Here is a 20,519-nt window from a genome sequence, read left to right on the forward strand (position 1 = left end):
TTCCAGTACTTAAAGAGTGCTTTACACTTTTACTTTTTACACAGGCAGACAGGGATAGGACAAGGGGGAATGGTTTCAAACTTAAAAAGGGGAGATTTAGATCAGATGTTAGGAAGAAATTCGTCCTGGGAGGGTGGGCAGGCCAAGGCACAGGTTGCCCAGAGCAGCTGTGGCTGTCCCTGGATCCCTGCAATTGTCCAAGGCCAGGCTGGATGGGGCTGGGAGCAACTTGGGATAGTGGAAGGCATCCCGGCCCATGGCAGGGGAGTGGAACAGGATGATCCTTAAACTTCCTCCCAAACCCAGCTATTCTAGGATTCTGTGAAGATGACCAAGGTGTCCCAGGAGGAGAATCAAAAATTGCTCAGAGTGTTCTGGAACATCTCTCCTATGAGAAAAGGCTTAGAGAGTTGGGGTTGTTCAGCCTGGGGACGGCTCTTAGACACTTTATTGCAGCCATTCAATACTTATAAGGGAAAGTAACTTCAAGATCATCAAGTCCAACCATTAAGAAGAGGAGAGCACTGCTGGAAAGCAGCATTGCTTGCTCCTCTCACCCTCTTCCTGGTGTCCACTGCTGGTCACCAAGCCAGGCAACCTTGCGTCACCCATCACACCTCTCTCTCCTCTTGCTCTTGTGGCCCTTCTGTCCAGCTCCAGTACACCAACAGCACATCTAAGTGCAAGTTAAGAACTCTGCTGATGCAGGATGGCAAACACAAGATAAGGGGAGCGATGTCCCAGCTGGAAGGCACAGCCAGTAGCACATGTGGACAATCTGTGCGCTCTGCTCGCGCGCCGTAATTCGTTAGGCCAGCTGAGCCCTGCCAGGAACAAACTGCTGGGTTGGTATTGTCCTCTGGGGACCTGCAGCCCTGAGAATTAATTTAGTGTAATAACTCCCACTGACACTGCAGAAAATCAAACCAAAATGATCATCTGTCTCTAACCTGCCTTCTGCCAACCCCTTGGCTGTGGTGCTGCCACCGCCAGCTCTGCTCGGGCAGGCAGGGCAAGAACCCACAGCTGGGATTGCTGTGACTATGAACACTTGTTTCCTTGAGGAGACTTATCACAAAGGACCAGCACTGCAACAAGGAGCTCTTCATGTTGTTCTCGAAAAGGCTCAGCTTCAACTGGCCCAGCTTTCTTAGTTGTGTGGTTTAGTTTTAGGTAGTTCTGTGAGAAGCAGGGAGTTGGACTTGATGATCCCTATAGGATTCCTCTAATTTGACATAGTCTATGATTAGGACAAGGGGGAATGGTTTTAAATCAAAGGAGAAGATGTTTAAATTAGGTATTAGGAAGAAATAATTGACTGTGAGGGTGGTGAGGCCCTGGCCCAGGGTGCCCAGAGCAGCTGTGGCTGCCCCTGGATCCCTGGCAGTGTCCAAGGCCAGGCTGGATGGGGCTTGGAGCAGCCTGGGACAGTGGAAGGTGTCCCTGATCATGGTGTGGGGTTGGAACGAGGTGATTTTCAAACTATTCTGTGATACCTTTTGGAGATGCACCCTTTATTGCACTTGTTCCTGAAAACATGACATCCATGGTTCAGATTTTCTAAATATTAGGCAGAACTGCACCTCTTATTTTGACATCTCTACTTAGGTGCTTTCAGTTGCTTAGAAGAGTTTCTTGCATCATTACATTCTGAACTCTATGGTCTATCTAGATACTAGTATTCGTATTTTCCATTGCAAACAATATCCCACCAGACTCACTTTTGTGCTTGGGAAAAAAAAACAACAAATCACTCCTGCATTTGTTTCTCTTGGAGAAGAGTCAGTTTTTCACAGGTGCCACTATGCTGGCTCAACTCCCCCAGAGCCTGCTCAGCACGGATGGCTGTGACACCCCTGTTGGGGTTGGGGTGTTCCCTGTGCACCCCCCAAGTCCCCTCCAGTAAGCCTCATCAGCTCCCAGGAGGGCATGGAGAAGACAGGAGCATTAGGATGAGGATAAACCCCTGACTTCCAGATGCTGCTTCAAGGGTTCAGACCCACGTGCTGTTAAACCTAATTAATTTGATTTGGAACTCCTACTGAGAAGGAAAGGAGTGTTTCAACTCCTTCAATTCCTTCCCTTCCTCTCTCTTTCTTCTGTTCCAACAGAAGTTCAGCAATGTGCTGCAAATCATTTAGCTCAGTGCTAATTTTCAGTTCATCTCAAGCATTTAATTTTGTTCCAGCTAGAAATGGCCCTTTGGCCCTAAAATAACATCTTGATATTGTTGTTTTTAATAAACATCCTCTCCTCTCACTGCAAAGCCCTCAGCAAATGGCCCTGAAAGAACAAAAGACATTTCTGTATTGTTTTAAGTTCTCTTCCTTTCTGAAAAACCTCAATTAAAACGGTGAAAAAGCTACTATACTCTGTAATTATGAACTCATTTCTATTCACTCACTCAGCGGGAGAGCTTTGTCCTGCTGACCTCTGGGAATGGGTTTCTAAGGCTCTTCCAAAATTTCACAGCCTTTAAACCGACACATTCATGCCAGCCGTAAAACACATTCACCTTCACCCAGTATAACTTGGAATCTTCAAACCTGGGGTGAGAGCTGCTCCTGGGACTATTTTTATTTTGTGAGAAGAGCCTTAGCGCTGGCCATGAATGGACTGGCTCTGGAAATAGTGCAACCCCTTCAAGACAACACGAAAACTGCATGAATATGGGCTGTCAGCTGATGGTAAGGAGTTTTCAAACAAATACCTTGCATGTCACACTCCTGAGTGATGGCTGGGATACTCTTTATCTTTCCAATACAAGAACTACTTGGCCTGAAGAGGATGCATCCCAACCTCTTGACTTGCCAATGGGATGCTTGTGGGAAGAAATGTGGAGACTTATTTTGGTTAAGTTCCATCGGGAAAAAAAATCTTGTGAGACAAAATGCTGGGACAGCTTGGTTGTGTGTATCTTTAAACTCTCGGCAAGATTAAGGAAGGAAAAGCCATTTTTTTATAAGAGAGGAAACAGCAGAAAAGAAGATGATGCCTGAGAACACAGAATTAGGTAAAAATGAATGCAGAGGAGTAGATTTTCACATAAAATGAATTAGTAATGTCCTTCAAACACAAGCTAGAAAAATAGCTTTAAAGTAAGTCCTTTAAATAGGACTATAAATCACACTGCCTTAGAGCCAGTTACTAATCCTCCCATTACTCCATGTGTCCATAACACACCTCAGAACATACATTTATTTCATCTTAACACTTGAGACCAAATCTAAGGGAACACATAAACATCCAGAGTACAGCTGAGGCACAGCTCATCAAGCAGTTTCCCAAAATCCCACTCAACTCCAAAGGCTTGGGTCAGCTCATGTTTTGCCTGAATTGTGCAAGAAGCACCCCAGCCCTGATAGCCACTCCAGGGGTCTCCTCAGACCTTAGGACACACCAGAGGAATCAAGTGGACATCCACCCAGCAGCTCTCTACCAGAAGAAAGAAGATGCTACCTCTTCTGGAAGAAGTTGATAACTGATGTGACAGTGAGCTAGGGGTTGTAGCCCTTAAGGGGCTCAGGGCTAAACCTTTCCACCTGTGATGACAACAGCTCTGCTGACACTTGTTTATGAAAAAAACAAGGACAAAAAAAGGCTACTCCACACCTCACACAGGGTGTTGAGGACCAGTGGCTGCTGTGGAATTCTGCTCATCAGCAGCAACAAGCCAGTTTGGCTGGTAGACCTCAGAAGTGTCAGTGTTATACCTCTCCTATCTTACCTGCCTCTCTTTAATTCACTGTATGCTTTGTGACTGATGTGTTGAGTTATATTTGGTCACAAAAGAGGTAAGAAAAAGAACAAGGGTATTTACTTCACCATATAACTTAGGGCTTGGGTTGGAAGGGACTTAACAGACCAACCCATTCTACCCCCTGCCATGGGCAGGGGCACCTTCCACTACCCCAGGCTGTTCTGAGCCCCATCCAGCCTGGCCATGGACATTTCAAGGGATGAGGCAGGCACAGCTTCTCTGGTAGCCTGTGCCAGGGTCTCACCACCCTCACTGGGACCAATTCCATCCCAGTAGCCCCTCCAACCCTGCTCTCTGACAGTGTGAACTCATTCCTCTTTGTCCTACCACTACATGCCCTTCTAATGAAAGTCTCAACCCCAACTGAGACTGGGATGCCAAGTCTCAAGTGTCTGTTCTTACTGAAGAGACCCCAGAAAAAAAATCCTAGTCCCAGCACTCTCTCCAGTGTGAGGTGTTTTGGCTCAACTCCTCCCACATCTCTTTGTTTTTCAGACTTCCTTGGTTCTGGTCAACATAGGAAGGCAAAATAAAGCAAGGAAATATGTTCTCTATAAGATGAACAGGCTAACTTTTCTTATGTGGGGGAGAAGCATCCTCCAAAGTTCATTGAACACATCCCCTCTGAGCATAATAGGAAGTTGGGCCTCCAGTTCATATCTGGACAATGTAGTTATGGAAACATGCAGTGAGATCCAGCTGGCAGTGACACTGGAGATGCCTTACAGCATCTTGTTTGGTTTCCAGCCATGTTGGAGCTGGTATCATAAGGTCTGGTGTCTGACAGCTCCTTGCAGGAAGTTTGAGACAAGCTAGGGCACCTAAAATAGCACCTGTGACCATGGAGGAGAAGCCCAGCAGTCTCTGATAAAGGTGAACACTGAATGAGGTCTCCCATGTTCCCTGCAAAGCCTTGGATTTAACAGTGGCTGCTCTCCTAACCCTCTCCACAGTTGTAGAGCCACTGTGATCTCCTGTTCACTCCAAAATGCTCACAAAAATTACAGAATCATGCAGTGGTTTGGGTCGGAAGCGGCTTTTCAAGATCACATTTTTCCACCTCTGCCATGGGCAGGGACACCTTCCACCAGACCAGGCTGCTCCAAACCTGGCCTGGAAAACTTGTGAAGAGCCAGCAGTGACAACAACTCATTGACCTCCAGACCAGCCCCTGATACCACACAGTAAACAGGTACCCAGAAAACACTGAGTTTTTATGAAAACCACCTCCACTATAGCTTCCATCACAGCCAAACACTAAAATTCTGGATTTTTTTTGCTGGAGCAATTATTTTGCTTTTGGTGAAGCAACATCATAAGACCCCAAGCCTATCCAGCAGGCCACACATTTCTATCAAGGTTTCATAACAATAACATGCTTTGCTGGTAGTACATAGAATCTTTCAAGCAGTGGCAGAGTTGGATAAAAACAACCTGCAAAAGCCTCCTGATGCCATGAAGTCCATTGGCTTGGCTATTTGGATTAAATTTAGTCTGCAGGAGAGGGGTCACTTCAGTCACCAAGACTATGGAGAAAAAAAAAGGGTATTAAAAGTCTTGTGTTTTAGAGTTTTTATGTAATGACAAAGCCATTCAATAGAGAGGTGGCAACCCTGCAGCTGGGAAATGCACCCGGCTTGCTCCTGCCACTGCCTCCTGGCATTAAAAAAAAGGAACAATGAAAGGAAAGGATAAAATTTGTGTAGATGGGTATCTTTTTAACCCTTCTGCATGGGTCTTTAGCTAGACACACAAGGAGGACAGAGCAGATATAGAGAACAGCAACAGACACACATCCCCTGATGTCCTACTCATGAGCACCACGTCCTGTTGAACCCACAGAGGTTTATCTTTCTCTTGCCATTAGTGTCAAGCCCAAAGAGCTCTCTGACTTTTACAGCAGTGCTTTATCTTTACACATACATAAAATGCAGAATCCTTTTGGCTGTTGCCAGCACCAGGAAAGGAGCTGTGAGCACAGCACCCCTTCTGTGGTGTGCTCTGCCAGCAGGATGGTGGCCACACCACCTGCCCTTGGGGGTGAAGCATGGCTGGGCATATTTTCACTGATTCCCCCAAAACCTAAGGCCTCAGAGCTGTCCACAGCACCAGAAACGAGAGCAGCTGGGTGGAGAACCTCTACTCAGCCTACTGCAGCTTGAGACATGGGTGACAGGCAAAAACAAATTCCCCAGTGCATGCTGAATACCAACTGCTCCACCCCACTGCTCCTGGTGTTTTACATGGACCACTTGGATGATGGGAGGACCCCACATGTGCAGCTCTGGGGATGGTGCTGGGGCAGGTGACTTGCTCTTAGATAAGCTGACCCAGGACTGATGCTAGATACAAATTTGGCTGAACTTCAGATGGCTTTTGCAGAGCTGTTGAATCATCTGTGCTCTGTATGTACCAGGGCTTGGATTACTGCTCAGGAATATCACAGAATTCTAGAATGGGTTCAGTTGGAAGGGACCTTAAAGCTCATCTTGCTCCATCCCTGCCATGGGCAGGGACACCTTCCACTGTCCCAGGTTGTTCCAAGCCCCATCCAGCCTGGCCTGGGACACTTCCAGGGATGAGGCAGCCACAGCTGCTCTGGGCAGCCTGCATCAGGGCCTCCCAACCATCACAGTCAGGAATTCCTTCCCAATACCTAATCTAATCCTGCCCTCTGGCAGTTTAGAGCCACTGCCCTTTGCCATGCTGTGTCCTGCTCACTAAGCCATGGCTAAAAGCAGCAAAAGGTGTTGATGGAGCCAAAGAACCTCCAGACCTCACCTCCATGTGTTCCTTCCTGACAAGAAGCTGCAGAGCTGCCCAGCAGCTCCACCCATGGCTGAGTCACACCAGTTGCATGTCCATTGGGTGTCAGGAGGTGGCTTTTTGATGATTTGAGGATTATTCCTTCAACGGTGAGCCCAGTGCAGGCTTTGTTCTCAACAACCTCCTCCCCAGGAGTGGGGTCTCCATGCTGGGACCCCTGGCAGAGCCTTCTCCTCAGCTCCTGGAGGGAAGGGCAGTGGGGCAGGGTGATGCCACCACATCTGGCCAGTGTGGCTGTGCAGGTCAAAAGGGCTCCTGCTTGACCCTTCCTGATATCACCTGTGCCCTGCTCCATCACCACCTTACCCAGAGGGCAGCTGCTGGGCCAACCAGATCCAAATGACAACAGGTCCTACCCAACAGCCTCATGAGAGGGCATGGGAGTAACTACAAACACAGGGAGGAATGACTTTGTGCCTCTGCAACTCCCTCCAGTTCCCTCCATCTGTTACTCCCTTGGTGTCAATCAGACCTCCCTCTGACTTCCAGTCTTAGTTAAATGGCTAGTTTTATCCACTTGCTGCTCACAGCAGCATTTTTCTTCAGCAGGACCTGCCCTTCTACCCCTGCATCTTTTACCCATGGGTACATTGACAGCATCTGCATCAGCTTCCAGCCTCTTCCAGGCAAAGCTGAACCAACTGACACGTGTGAAGCAGCATTTCCTTCTCTGAGCTCTCAAGTTTATTTATCCTTCACTTCCCTGGGTGACTCTGGATCCTCTCATCAACAAACAGAAGGGAAAAAAAAGGCAGAAAACTTTTGCTTTCCATTTTATCTCATCTTAAATCCTCCTTGCTCATGGCTCCATCTCACTCTGGCACCACATGGTCCTGCAACTCCCACCCGAGCCTGTATCTTGCCCCTGGATGAGGAGACCTTGCCCTTGAAGGAGCAAGCTGGGCCAAGCTGATTCCTGTGGTGTTTTATGACAGGGTGAAGCGGCAGAGTGCCTTTATGGTGTTTTGAAAGGAAATTGTACAGGAACAATGTCCCAAGCAGCGTGGCTATTGAAAACCCTTCACAAAAGGAGTTTGTCACAAGAGGAAAAGCAGCTTAATCAGTCGAACTAATCACTGTAGGTGGTTGAGTGTCCCTGAGGATCTGTAAAATTAAATATAATGGGAAAAGAAATATACCACAGCTTGCCTACGCTCCTCAGTGGAGCCGCCAGCGGATACGGGACGTTCCCTGCCTGGCCCCGAGCCCACCATGACCATCCTTTGGGCTGTCCCTAGGCAGAACCACCTCCTTGAAGACCCACATGGCTGGGCTGGGACGAGCCCCAGGAGGTTTCTCAGCAGGGTAGGCCCTGACTGGGGAGCTGGGACAGGGATGCCCACTCGGCGTGCTCACCCTGGATAACCCAGTGTGCGGCGTGGGCGTCAGCAGGAGGGTCACGGTGCTTACACAACCCTCCTGCCTCAGGAAGAGGAAACCGTCCCTGACAGCCACCCGGGGCTCTCCAGGGAAGGAGGATATTTCTGCCTCCCTCAGCTCTGAATCTAATTAAGTCCAGAAAACACATACACACAGAAAAAAATAATAATCCAGACTGTTTTTTCCTGATCATTTAAGTGCAAAGCCAAGTTAATGCAAGGAAGTAAATAAAGTCAGACAATGCTAGAGAAAACTTGGGGACATTTCTGTAATTCTGTTCTCAAAATCTTTAAGTATTTGGGGCATGCTAAAAGGACAGGGGGAGAGCTCCTGAACCTCTTTGCTCCCATCCTTTCCTCCATGTATGAGCCAGGAGGACCTGTGCAGCCTTCTGCTGCAGCTCCCCACACAGGGGTTTTATGTAGCATGGATTCCCCAGGTGCAGAAACACCCCTCTTAAAATCTCATCCAACAGGAGAAGGAGGAGATGAAACAAAGCTCAGTCACAGCTGAAGGTGATGGTCCTTCACCTGAGGCTGGCTGTGGTCCCCAACAATCCTGGCTGGGACAGGCAGGGCAGCCCCTCATGGCTTTGGTCACCTCAAAGACTGAAGATACATCAGCTGCACAGAAGAAACACAAGAGATTCCCACTTTTTCTACTGAAAAAAGGAATTCAGGGGCCTTTTGAGAAAAGGGTATTGATTAACTCTTGGACTTGTACTCCATCCTCTCCACAACATAGGGTTGTTCTTCTCTTTGCCATCCTTTTCTATTCTTGCCCCCAGACAAGGACAACCAGAACAGCCATGAGTTACCAGCCAGCATCTCTGCACACCCAAGGATTTGCTTTTGCTAAGCTACTCAGCCTGATCAGTCTTTTGAATCCAACAAGATGTTGGATCAATGTGATTTCAATGGTGCAAACTTTTTAAGACTTCCTCAAAAACCCTTTCCTCATTGTTAGGAAAACTGTTCCCTTCCTCAAGTAACACAGAACCATTTCAGTACTGTTAACCAGAAGACCAAGAAGTAGGTAAAACCCCACTTGTCCTAATGCAATTCCATAGATTTCAACTTCAAATATTCCTGGCCATGGGAATTGGAGGAACCTTGAGCAACACAAAGTCAGCTTGTAATGCTTAAAAAATAGGGGGTTTGGGAACTTTTTTGAAAAACAAGGGCCAAACTCAGAGCCCACCTGCCCAAGGAGATCACATCCCACACAGCTTGTGCTGTGTTAGCAGGGAGGCACTAGACTGGGAGAGGTTTGAGGAGAGGACTTAAGAAAAGGGTCTGTTGTGCCCCACATTCCACAGTATCTTTCTTCTTGCAGTAGAGGTTGTGCCACCACCCAGAAAAATTCTGTCCTTCCCTAGAGGTGGCTGCCCTTGGAAGGTCAAACTAAGATCTCAGCAAGCAGTGATGCCCTCCACCACCCTCATCAGGAGGTGGCAGTCACACCTCCTGGCTCTAAGCCAACAGAGAGGACACTGCCTGCAGGATTTCTGCCAGGAGAGGTGGGGAGTGATACCTCCACAGCTCTGATCATAAGCTCTTTGCAGGAAGGACCCCAGCACCTCCTGTAGGCTTTTACAGCACTGTGTGCAACCAAACCCTCCAGCAGATGTGGCTCTGATGTTGATTGCTGTGATGGAAGAGGTGCCCAGTTTTTTTAATGACATCTAATTCACTCTTCATGCCTATCTTATGCAACAAATGAAGCATGCATCCATAGAAAATCACAGGATCCCAAAATGATCTGGCTTGGAAGGGACCTTGAAGACCGTTGAGCTCCAGAAGCAGGGACATCTTCCACTAGGCCAGGTTACTCAGAGCCTCATCCAACCTGGCCTTGAACACTTTGAAGGATAAGGCACCCACAAAAATGGGAAAAAAATGGTTTGGGAACATAAAAACATAGCACATATGCAAAGAGAGAGCTGTGGGTCACTCCCTTGGGGTAGCTTCTTCTGAAGGGAGCCAAAGGTGTGTGGCAGAGACCTCAGGGTAGGTGAGCTGTGCTCCTCCACGACACAGGGACAGCATTTCCCGAGGAAAGGTGATGGGAAGGAAGCAGGGACAGGCGCTATTTATAGCAGGGCCCGACACCAGCGTTGTTCTGCATGTGAAACAAAAGGTGCTGCACTAGCCCAACACTGTCCCCATCTGAATGTCACTGCCAGGGAGGCCAGAGAAGCCCACACACGCTCTGGAAGGGAATCAGTGCCATTTGCAAGACCAGCTGGGATAAACAGGACCGATTTCTGGGTACCAATCTGCTTTATTGGCTTTTTTTTGGTAATAGCTGTGTTATATAGAGCTCCAAGCAGCCCAAAGGTCACCTACAACCAGGCAAGGCCAGCTGGACCTGTGCATCAAGCAGAGGTCGGACTGGGGGTTGACACTTGGACCCAAGCTGGATGGCCACTTGTGAGGGTGATTCCTGCAGCTGGCAGGAGGATGCCCAGCATGGTCACCAGGGATTTGTCAGCCTTGGGTGAGGCAAGTGCTGGGCAGGAAGAACTCCTGCACCCCATATATACCTGTGGGGCCCAGGGTGCTGCTCCAGGACCCACCAGCTCCAGGAGAAGAGGAAAAGCTGCCCCATGAAAAGCAGACCCAGGTGTGCCCAGGACTCTGGGGCCATACCTGCTTCTAAGCAACTTAGCAGGACAACCTCTTGTCTTCTTGCAAATCCACTGCATGCCAGCTGTACTTCCATCTTTGGCTGCTACCAATTCCTTTCTAGGAAACCAGACCTTCCTCCCTTGGGTCCAGGCATCCAGAGCTGCTTCCCAGCCCCTTCCCACCCCATGCATCACCAAATGGCCCTGCTAGGCTTCTTCTAAGCCTCACTGCCTCTGATGTCCCATCCACAATCTTGTAATTTTAACTCTCTCCATATCCAGATGAGGTTTTAAACAAAAATACCATTACTCCTGACTGTTTTGCCTAACATAAAACCTCACCCTGAGGAATTTTTATATCACCTGTGTGGCTCCACCAGCTCTGGAATGGAGCTGTTCTGCCCCAGAGTGATGCCTGGGACATTAAGGTAATAGCACTGCAATAAAGTGTAAACAGCTTTGTAGTCTGTGTTCTGATAAAATCTGGGTTTTTTCCTATTCCCTTTCCCCCCTCCTATTCCTGCCCTTTTCTTCCCCTACTTCTGTCATGCTTTCCACATAAAATAAACATTCTGAGAGCTAACTCACTTCCAGAAATCAATTTTAAGGAGCAAGTACTCTCCTGGAGCAACTCAAGTGACACTAAAAGGACCAAACCTCCCCTCCTAGACCCAAATGCACCACAGAGACAAGGGGACGCTGAAAACCTCCAGCAGCAAAACAAGTGGCATGGGGAGGGAGAGGCGAAGGAAGGGGATGGGAACCATGCCTTTTCCTTTTAAATAATTACTTAAAAAACTGCTTTTTCACTCCAGCTCCCTGTACTCAGGCCTCTCAGCTTTTTAAATTGAAATAAATGTGGTTTTCTGGCTAAGATTTGATAGCACTGTGAACAACTTGGGCAGAAGTGCATACCCTCTGCTCTTTCCATTTTATTTCATTTGTGACTGCTTAGGGCTGAAATGACCCCATGTGTCCTCCGGAATGATGCTGGATCAATTGGATTTTACCCTAGGACATCATCCCAGTGCTATTGGCCAGGGCTGTATCTCACCCTGTGATCTTCCAACCCCAGCCCAAGGCAGTTTCTTTTGCTATCTCTCCTTGCCATCTGTTCAGGAGGCAGGGATGCCCTGGAGGACTGAATGCTTCTGTCTGCTGATGGTTTATCTGAAGGGACCAGACAGAAAAAAGGAACAGAAATCCACATCTGTCATGTTCCCTCCCATCCTTCCAACTGCCAAGATATTTGGATGAGAGGGAAGAACCAACACACAGCTCCATGGTTCATCGCAGCCTTGGGCATGGGGCTTCAGGCAGAACACCTTGCCCTGAGGGTCTCCTCTCCCAAAGCAACAAGCACTCTTTCTATGGCAGAAGAAGGCCAGAGATGGGAACAGAACCCCCTAAACTCCACTGTGGTTCCTCAGAAGAGCCCGGCCCAGTGCCCCAGTTAAGCTCACCTAGCTCAGTCTTGCAACACAGCAGATTTGGTTATAACCATGTTTTGGAGATCACAGGGCTGCAACCCAGCTGAAATACAACCTTCTCCCACCACCTCAAATAACAAGACTAGACTTGCTTTTTGAATTGTGTACAGCTAAAAAGGAGGGAGTCTCCAAAAGGAGAGGAAACAGAGTTTACTGCTGACAAACCGTTCTGCCCACAGAAGAATGTTTATAGGTTGCCTGAGAAAACTCTTTTTGGCTCTTTTTTTTTTTTTCCCCAGTAAGTTCAGGAAAATCAAACCATGCAGAGTTTACTACATCCTAGCTGTTCATGAGACAAGAAGTGATGGTGAGATTTGAGACACACTCCAAGGTGTCTGCAGGACTTCACCAAAAATGCCCCCTGTGACAACTCAGGCACAGACTACAGTTTATTCCAGGAGAAAGCACTGGACACTTTTTCTCCTGCTCAACCATTTTTCAAAGTCGTGGTTTTAGAACTGCTTTATTGCCCTGGGTGAGTTGTCTCAGCTGGAGCAGAACAAGTCAGCAGAAATAAAGCTGCATGTACAACTAACTCCCTTATTCCTCACTTCTTTTCACATTTAACCATAGTCACGATTCCCATCAAGGACTTTAGATTCCCTCATATAATTGAATATGCATTTTACACAATTAAATATCCAGTTGACTCGATTAAATTAACTCAATGGATTGAAATCACCAATGCCACAGGAATTTGGCTGCCTGCACAGCACATCCCCTCCTTCCCCCACAGACACCTGAGGCTGGCTCTGACCCCCTCTGAACCAAACCATACCCACTTTCCAGGCATCGCTGAAACAGCAAATTTTGATTTTTAATAGAAAAAGAGGAAGCAAATCCCAAGGACTCAAGCTTTTACAGACAACAGAATGCCAGCTGTCTCTTTGAGTACAAGTGGGGGGATCTGGCTATGCAGAATAAATTCAAGGGGAAGAGAAGGTGATTAAGGTACTCCTGGATCAATGCAGGACACATCCCAAAATATTTTCAGGATGTTAGTGCTGAAATAAGAGTTTATGTATTAACACTGCTGAACAGCAGCGCTGTCCAAAGACTCACCACGAGGTGGTTGAGGAAGATGTGCAACAAAGAAAATATTTAAAAAACCCCAAACACTGAAGAGGTTTCACCTACCTCCGGTCGTTTCTCCTCCTTCTGAACAGTTTTTTGGTGTGTGCGATTTCAGCTTCATGAGGCAACGGATGGTAACCCTGTAAAAGAGAGGGAAAAGCAGCCATCAGCTCCAGGAGGCACCAGCATGGGAGGGGTGAGAGTGAGACAGAGCTGGATACCCAGCATGTCAGCCTGGTAAAGGAAACAGCTCCCCCAAACATCCCTACAACATCCCAGACCCCACAAAAGCAGGTCCGAAAATTCACAGATGTGTTGCACCTCTCAGGGCTGTGGCAAGGAGCAGGGAATGAAGTTATCTGCAATTTCTGTATTGAAGAAACTACAGAGGGCAAACAACTGGATCACATCTGTATAAATCCCATACACACGATGGACAAGGAATTCACCCACCTCACACATGACACACTAAGCCACCTAATTTCCCTGGGCTCTACTTCCTTTATGTATTTATCCAAAACCCAGCTGAAAAAATGTCTGTAAAGGAAGATGCTCAGCATCATTTTGAGGCTACCTGGGGAAACCAGTAGGAGTCACAGCTGGTAGGTCTGTTGGGCTGTGCCCTCACCCCAGCAGGAAGGGAACAACCACATCAGAAGCCTCACTGAGGCGGCCCACCATGAACGAGTCAGCCTATGCCACCCCTGCAGCAAGGACAGGTGGGACCCACCCTGCAGGAAACAACTGAGGTGACAAAGATGGTAAATCATGAGCCCAAGATGAAGGAGGGCAGATTTAGATGAGATTAGAAGCAGAATTTTTTTTCTAGTAATTAGGGGAAGTCTTTACTGTGAGGGTACTGAGGCCCTGGCCCAGGGTGCCCAGAGCAGCTGTGGCTGCCCCTGGATCTCTGGAAGTGTCCAAGGCCAGGCTGGATGGGGCTTGGACCCACCTGGGCTATTAGAAGGTGTCCCTGCCCATGGCAGTGGAGTTGGAATGAGATGACCTTAAAGCCCCTTCCAACCCAAACCAATCCAGGATTCTATGATTCCAAGACAAGGCAGTGGCAGAGCTTTGTGTTACCCCAGCTGCTGCCTTTCCAGTGCCCTCTTTCCACTGAAGGTGCCGACTCTGACGTGGTCTGTTCATCTGATAAGGGGGCTGCTGTATTTACTATCCTACTATGGGCATGATGAGGCTTTGTTAATGCTCACACAGAGCTCTGAAGTTCCTGGATGAAAGGCCCTACGTAAGTACAAAGTATTATTTATTTTCCAGGGACCACAGAGCTGTCATAACTATAATGAATTTCATTTATGTGGTATTGTCCTTCCCCAGCTGGCAATAAAAGCCCTGTAAAAGTTGCTCCTTTTACTTCCATCACCATCTATCTCAGCCTGGAGCTCCAGCCACTGCTGGGAATCACCACGTGCAAGGGGCCAGGAGGGAGCAGCCTGGGCAAGGCCAAGGGCTGGGTGGGGATGTGCCTCATCCAGCAGCAGCTTTGTGACATTGGCATGACAACATAACACACTGACTTCAGAAAAAAGTCCCTCTCTGTGTGAAGAGCCTTTGGAAAAGGCAGCTTATTTCAGTAGCAGTTACTGAGATAATAGTATTTTGAGTTTCTCCAGGGTAAGATGTTATGGAGGAGAAAGGTTCCTGGGGATGATGAATTTAGGCCAGAGAAGGCACCACCAAGTTGAGGACAGACAGGGTTTATTGTGACCATCCATCCTGAGCACTGCAAAAAGGTTGGAGGAACTGCTGCTGCAGCAACCCCACAGCTCCCACGGCAGCTGGAGCCTTCCCATTCTCTCCTCCAGGCTTCAAGCCATAAGGAACTCACTGAGCCAAAATATAAAGCTGTTAGAAAAGGTCTGAAGGAGAGCTACAATGATGGTGAGGGGTCTGGAGGGGCCACATGAAAAAGTGTCTGAGGGCACTGTGCTTGTTCAGCCTCAAGAGGAGACTGAGGCCAGACCTCACTGGGGTCTGCAGCTCCTCCCGAGGCACAGCTCCAATCTCTGCTCTCCGTGACAGGGACAGGACCCAGGGACAGCTGGAGCTGTGCCAGGGAGGGTTAGGCTGGGTATCAGGGAAAGGCTCTTCCCCAGAGGGTGCTGGCACTGCCCAGGCTCCCCAGGGAATGGGCACGGCCCCGAGGCTGCCAGAGCTCCAGGAGCCTTTGGGCAGCACTGCCAGGGATGCCCAGGGTGGGATTGCTGGGGGTCTGTGCAGGGCAGGAGCTGGGCTGGGGGATCCTGGGGGGTGGCTTCCAACTCAAAATATCCTAGAATTCCATGATTCTGTAATAGCTCAGAATCACAGAATCCCAGAATAGTTGAGGTTGGAAAGAATCTTAAAGATCATCCAGTTCCAACCCACCTGCCACTGGCAGAGACCTCTCACCAGACCAGGGTGCTCATTCTGAAACTGCTTCACTGCTGAGGGCTGTGGTCTGAGTGCTCCTCATCACTCACTTTCCCCATCATTTATTTTCACTGAAGGCACAGGAGGAGCTCGATATCTCTGAGATCTCTGTTCCTTTGAAAAAATTACTTGAAATTGGCCAACAGATACCAAACTGAATGAGGAAAGGAGGGGAAGGAGGAGACACACACAGTCCAACCCCATCAGCACAGCTAGTTTAGGAAATGAGGCTAAAAATAGTACAATAATTAGTGAGGCTGTTTCTAAATTTTGTACTACCACAGCAGGCTAACGCTTGGGGTGTTTTTAAGAATTTAAGCTGCATTGCAGACACATGTGCAAATACAATTACCTCAGAAAAATGAAACTATCTCCACTCCACACAAGGACCAATTTCCTCTAGTGAAGACCTCATTAAAGCCTTAGGAGCTGCCTTTCTGCTCTTTCCAACTAGAAACCACACATACAGTGGTGCATTCCTGCATGTCCTCCTTGCAGAGAAGCCCTGTGCTTCCACAGACCTCTACCCACCAGCAGCTGACGTCAACGGGATGAGAGATGAATTAATTACATGGGAATAAGTTCCTAATCCAAGGAGCACTCGTGGAGACTGACTGTGCTTGAATAAAGGAGAACTTCGTGTCCTCGTTTACGAAAATCAAACATCTCCTTTCTCCAGCTGAGCAGTTCCCTTCCTCAGTCCTCGTCGTGAGACAATGTTTTGGAAAAAAACAGTCACTGATCCCTACTCTTGTCTATTTTGGTGCCTAAACAAAGCTAAATTTGGAAGGGAGAAAAGTTAACTTTTTTTTTTTTTCAGTGAGCTGATGCAAAAGGAAGTATCAGCAAATTGCAAGTAGGGCGGAGTGGCTGGAGAAGACCAAAGGTGATGAGTGGGTGGGGATAGAATCCCAAGGGCATGGTGAGAGCTTTGATATTGATAACACAGCCCTTGTCTCGAGGCTGCTGCCCACCGTGGGTCATGCAGCACAGCCGTGGAAGTGCTTCAGCAGAGCCAGCTCACTGAGGACAACGTGAATCTGAAATGCAGCTCTTCCATCTTCAGCAGACACACTCCTTCTGAAGTCAAAATCCCTGAACAGAGCCAAAAGAAAATGTCTTTCAAGGCAGGAGACCACCCTCTGCTCTGCAGTGGGTCTACAAGAGGAACGGGTTTTTCTCCTGCTTTGGCCAGAAACACCATCATGCTCAGATGGCCATGGTTCTCACAGGCAGGTTTGCAACTTCTCAGTGGGCAGCAAAATCACATTTTGGTCTCCTTTCCACCTGGATTTTATCTTGATATTTATTCACAGCTGGCTGGAGAAGGTAACAAACCAGTGTTTCAGTGCTGCTGGTTCTGAAAGCAACGGGTGTGGGAAAAGCAAAGCACAAGGAGCCCATGGTCACTGAAAGAATTGCTAATAGGGCTAATTTTCAGTTTTGGAGCTAAACACTCTGTGGTTTGCATGGTGGGAAGCTTGGTGCAGAACCTGAGACGCCCAGGGGACTTCTAATACACACATGCTGCAATTTAAATCATAAACATACATGCTCTAACAAGAAGGGCCAAAAGCTCTGGAAAAGAAGGGCTGTTCAGGAATGGTCTGCCCTCTGGGCCAGTCCCCAAGAGATCAGCTGTGTTTGTGTGTGACGTGCATACACATATTTAGATTTTTTGAGGAAAATAACTCTTGGAGAAGGTGATGTCCAGCAAGCTCAGGTGACTGTGGTATGGCCAGCTAGGGAAATCTGTCATCTACTGGAATTCCTGCAGAGGACACAGGCAGCAGGTTTGAAGGCCATGTGCTCTCTTTTTGTGCTTTACCTTCCTAATGAAGGTGTCTGTCCAACCTTCATCCCTGTCCACCTGCCTGTGGGAATACCAAAAGCTGCTCCCCAGGCACATTTACATCAAAGCTCAATGAAAGAACAAATAAAAAGCTTTCGAGACCTCACTGGCATTCTGCAGCAACCCAAGAGCCTCCACCTCTTTCCCCACTGATACCTGCCCCTCTCCAGCAACATCCCTCTGCTGATCCCACCCCATCCCACAGCCCAGCCCAGCAGCCTGTGGGACACTGGCTTGGGAGGGACACGGGGAAGAGGTGCAGGAACAGAGCATGGGAATTGTTTGGTTTAGTGCTACCCTCCTACAAAAAAAGACTTTGCTATGATTTTTCTTGTGCCTCCTTTGCAGCAGGATCATCTGAACAAGCTGGAGGAGGGCACTAGCATTGGCTTTTTTACTGGGGATGGTAAATTAGTAGAATCTTAGAATGCTTTGGATTGAAAGGGACCTTAAAGACCATCTAGTTCCACCCCTCTGTGAGGAATGGGGCAGCCACAACTTCTATGAGAAGTTCTTCTTCTGTGGGCACCCTGGGCCAGGGCCTGCCCACCCTCCCAGCCAGCAATTCCTAATTGCCAAGAGCCCAAAATCTGTGCCTGCCCTCTGGCAGTGGGAGCCATTGCCTGGGTGCTGTCCCTGCAGGCCTTGTCCCCAGTCCCTGGGCAGCTCTGCTGGAGCCCCTGGAGGCCCTGGCAGGGGCTCTGAGGTGTCCCTGGAGCTTCTCTTGTGCAGCTCAACAGCCCCAGCTGTGCCAGGCTGGCTCCAGAGCAGAGGGGCTCCAGCCCTGGCAGCAGCTCCGTGGCCTCCTCTGCACTGGCTGCAGCAGCTCCAGCTCCTTGTGCTGCTGGAGCCAGGGCTGGGGCAGCTCTGCAGGTGGGCTCTCACCTGAGCCCAGGGGCACAGGGGCAGGATCCCCCCTGCCCTGCTGCCCACGCTGGGGCTCAGCCCAGGGCAGGGGGGTTCAGGCTGGGGCAGGTCCAGCCTCCCTTCTAGGAATGCTCCCAAGTCAAAATTTGATTGCAGGAATGAGGAAAAATGGCTTTTTCCTGACACTGATTCTTCTGTGACCACCCTGAGGCAGCAAATCATAGCAACTCCTCTGGCATCTGAAATCAAAAGCCTTACAGAAGAGATAGCCCTATCTGGGACCAGCCTGCACCCTCCCTCCTCCTCCTCCTCTCCACTGCTGCATTCCCAAGTGCAGCTGTTTGTTGCCTGAGGTGGCTGAACTCGTAGGTGTTTCACAAGGGCTCGAGGGGCTTCTAGGGGTTTGGGTTCATTGCTTAATCCGTGTGGTTTTACAGCCTGACTTTCAGATGTGAAACCTCAACCCACAAAGCAACTGCCTTCACTCATAACAACTTATTCCACCTCTTTCACAGACGCTCCCCATGCAGCAGAAACAAACCCAGCCCGTGATCGCCAAGCAGGTGAAGACACCTGAGTAGGAAACAGCAACACTGAAACCCTGAGAGGGAACAGAAGGCTGAGAAAAGCACTGGACTGATGATAAAAACAACACTCAGGTGATGAGAGGAGGAAATGATCCAGCCACAGCGCAGGATCAGTCCCGCTGGAGCTTTATCTCAAGAGCCTTTTGTGCCCTCAAGAAACATCCGCCCTTGCTTATCTTAAACAAATGGTTGCAGAAGGCCTGAACTGAACAAACAGGTTATTAGGCCTGAGGTAGGAGCTGGGAGTTTCGCTCAGTTTTATTGCACACAAAGTTCAGGGTGGGATTTATTTTCTGGGGGAGTGGGAAGGGTGAGGTGGGGCTGGAATCACTGAGGACACCCCATCTGCCCGTGCAAAGGGAACAACAGAAATTCTGAGGCCGGAGGGAGCATAAAAAGATAAATACATTGTGGTTCCAGCAGAAACCCACCCAGTGAATTGCAACATCCTGCAACCAGGATGGATTGTCCAAGGCAGGGATCTCCAGGACAGCACAGATGTGCAGATATATTTAACTTTTATTGTGCCAGTCCCACAATCATGGTGCCTATGGGGTTAATGTGCCAATATATTCAGTACAACCATCCCAGCCAGCCCCTTGCATGTGAAAAACATGGCAAAAGTGCCACTGGCAGCATCCCTATCAACTCTATCCACCCAAGGCTGGCATTTCAGCTGGAGGTGATTCCAATGGAAGGTGTCCCAGCCCATGGCAGGGGTTGGAACGAGATGAGGTTTATGGTCCCTTCCAACCCAAATCCTTCTGTGATTCCATGATTCAGTGATGCATGAGTATCTCTAAGTCCTGTGGGTATTTCCAGCAGAGCTCTCTCCTCAGAGGCCACTTTCCTCTTCCTATTCCAGGAATTCCCATGGCTCTGGTCTGTCACCCACAAGGGGATTTTTTTTATATCTTATAAGGAGAGAGCTGAGGCACAAACCAAAGCCTTGACCTGGTCTGGAGGCCATGGAAGGACACCAAAAAACACTGCCAGGAAGCCACACAGAAATTATTTCCTCTCTGTTAGAATGCAAGTGATAAATCTGTTCCTTTAAATTGCAAGCTATTCATATTTTCCTGTAAGGTGCTTACAATAAGAGTTGCTTCTGAATAAGCAAGCAGTTGATGGTCAACATCTAAGGAATAGAAAGTGCAACAATTTTGCAAAATACTCCCTACACAAGATAAAAGGCAGGTAAACCCTTTTATGGCTCTTTATGGTTCTACCATCCTTCCCCATCCACAACACAGCACATGTGGGTTCTGCAACCTCCAAGGACACCTCCTTCAACCTCAATGATTTGAGCCAGGACTAAATTAAACTACAGGACTGACAAAGAAATGAATTTCCAGCCGTCCAGGAATCAGAAAAGGAGCAAAACTCTCTGGGTTTTGCCACCACTGATCTATGAAGCTCTGTTGTGCAGAAGAGATGCTCTGTGGGACCTTAACAGTAGGATGTGCTGGTCTGATGAATCATGGCATAGTGCAATGTGCCCCAGAGAGGCTCCAGGAACATTTGGATAACATTGTCAGGCACAGGGTGGGATTCTTAGACGTGTCCTGTGCAGGGCCTGGAGTTGGACTGCAATGATCCTTGTGGGTCCCCTCCAGCTCAG

At 48.5% G+C, this 20,519-nt stretch overlaps 1 protein-coding gene across 3 annotated transcripts in view; it reads right to left on the reverse strand.

The window, feature by feature from the left end:
* Positions 1-20,519, reverse strand: part of CTIF (cap binding complex dependent translation initiation factor) — a 144,028-nt gene that overhangs the window by 52,719 nt on the left and 70,790 nt on the right. For all 3 annotated transcript variants that reach the window (XM_066568949.1, XM_066568948.1, XM_066568950.1), the window contains exon 7: positions 13,223-13,299. In XM_066568949.1, the coding sequence (XP_066425046.1) occupies positions 13,223-13,299 (77 nt within the window). The remainder of the gene's footprint in view (positions 1-13,222; positions 13,300-20,519) is intronic.

This window comes from Molothrus aeneus, chromosome Z (assembly GCF_037042795.1).
Source record: "Molothrus aeneus isolate 106 chromosome Z, BPBGC_Maene_1.0, whole genome shotgun sequence".
In the NCBI taxonomy this organism is placed as follows: domain Eukaryota; kingdom Metazoa; phylum Chordata; class Aves; order Passeriformes; family Icteridae; genus Molothrus; species Molothrus aeneus.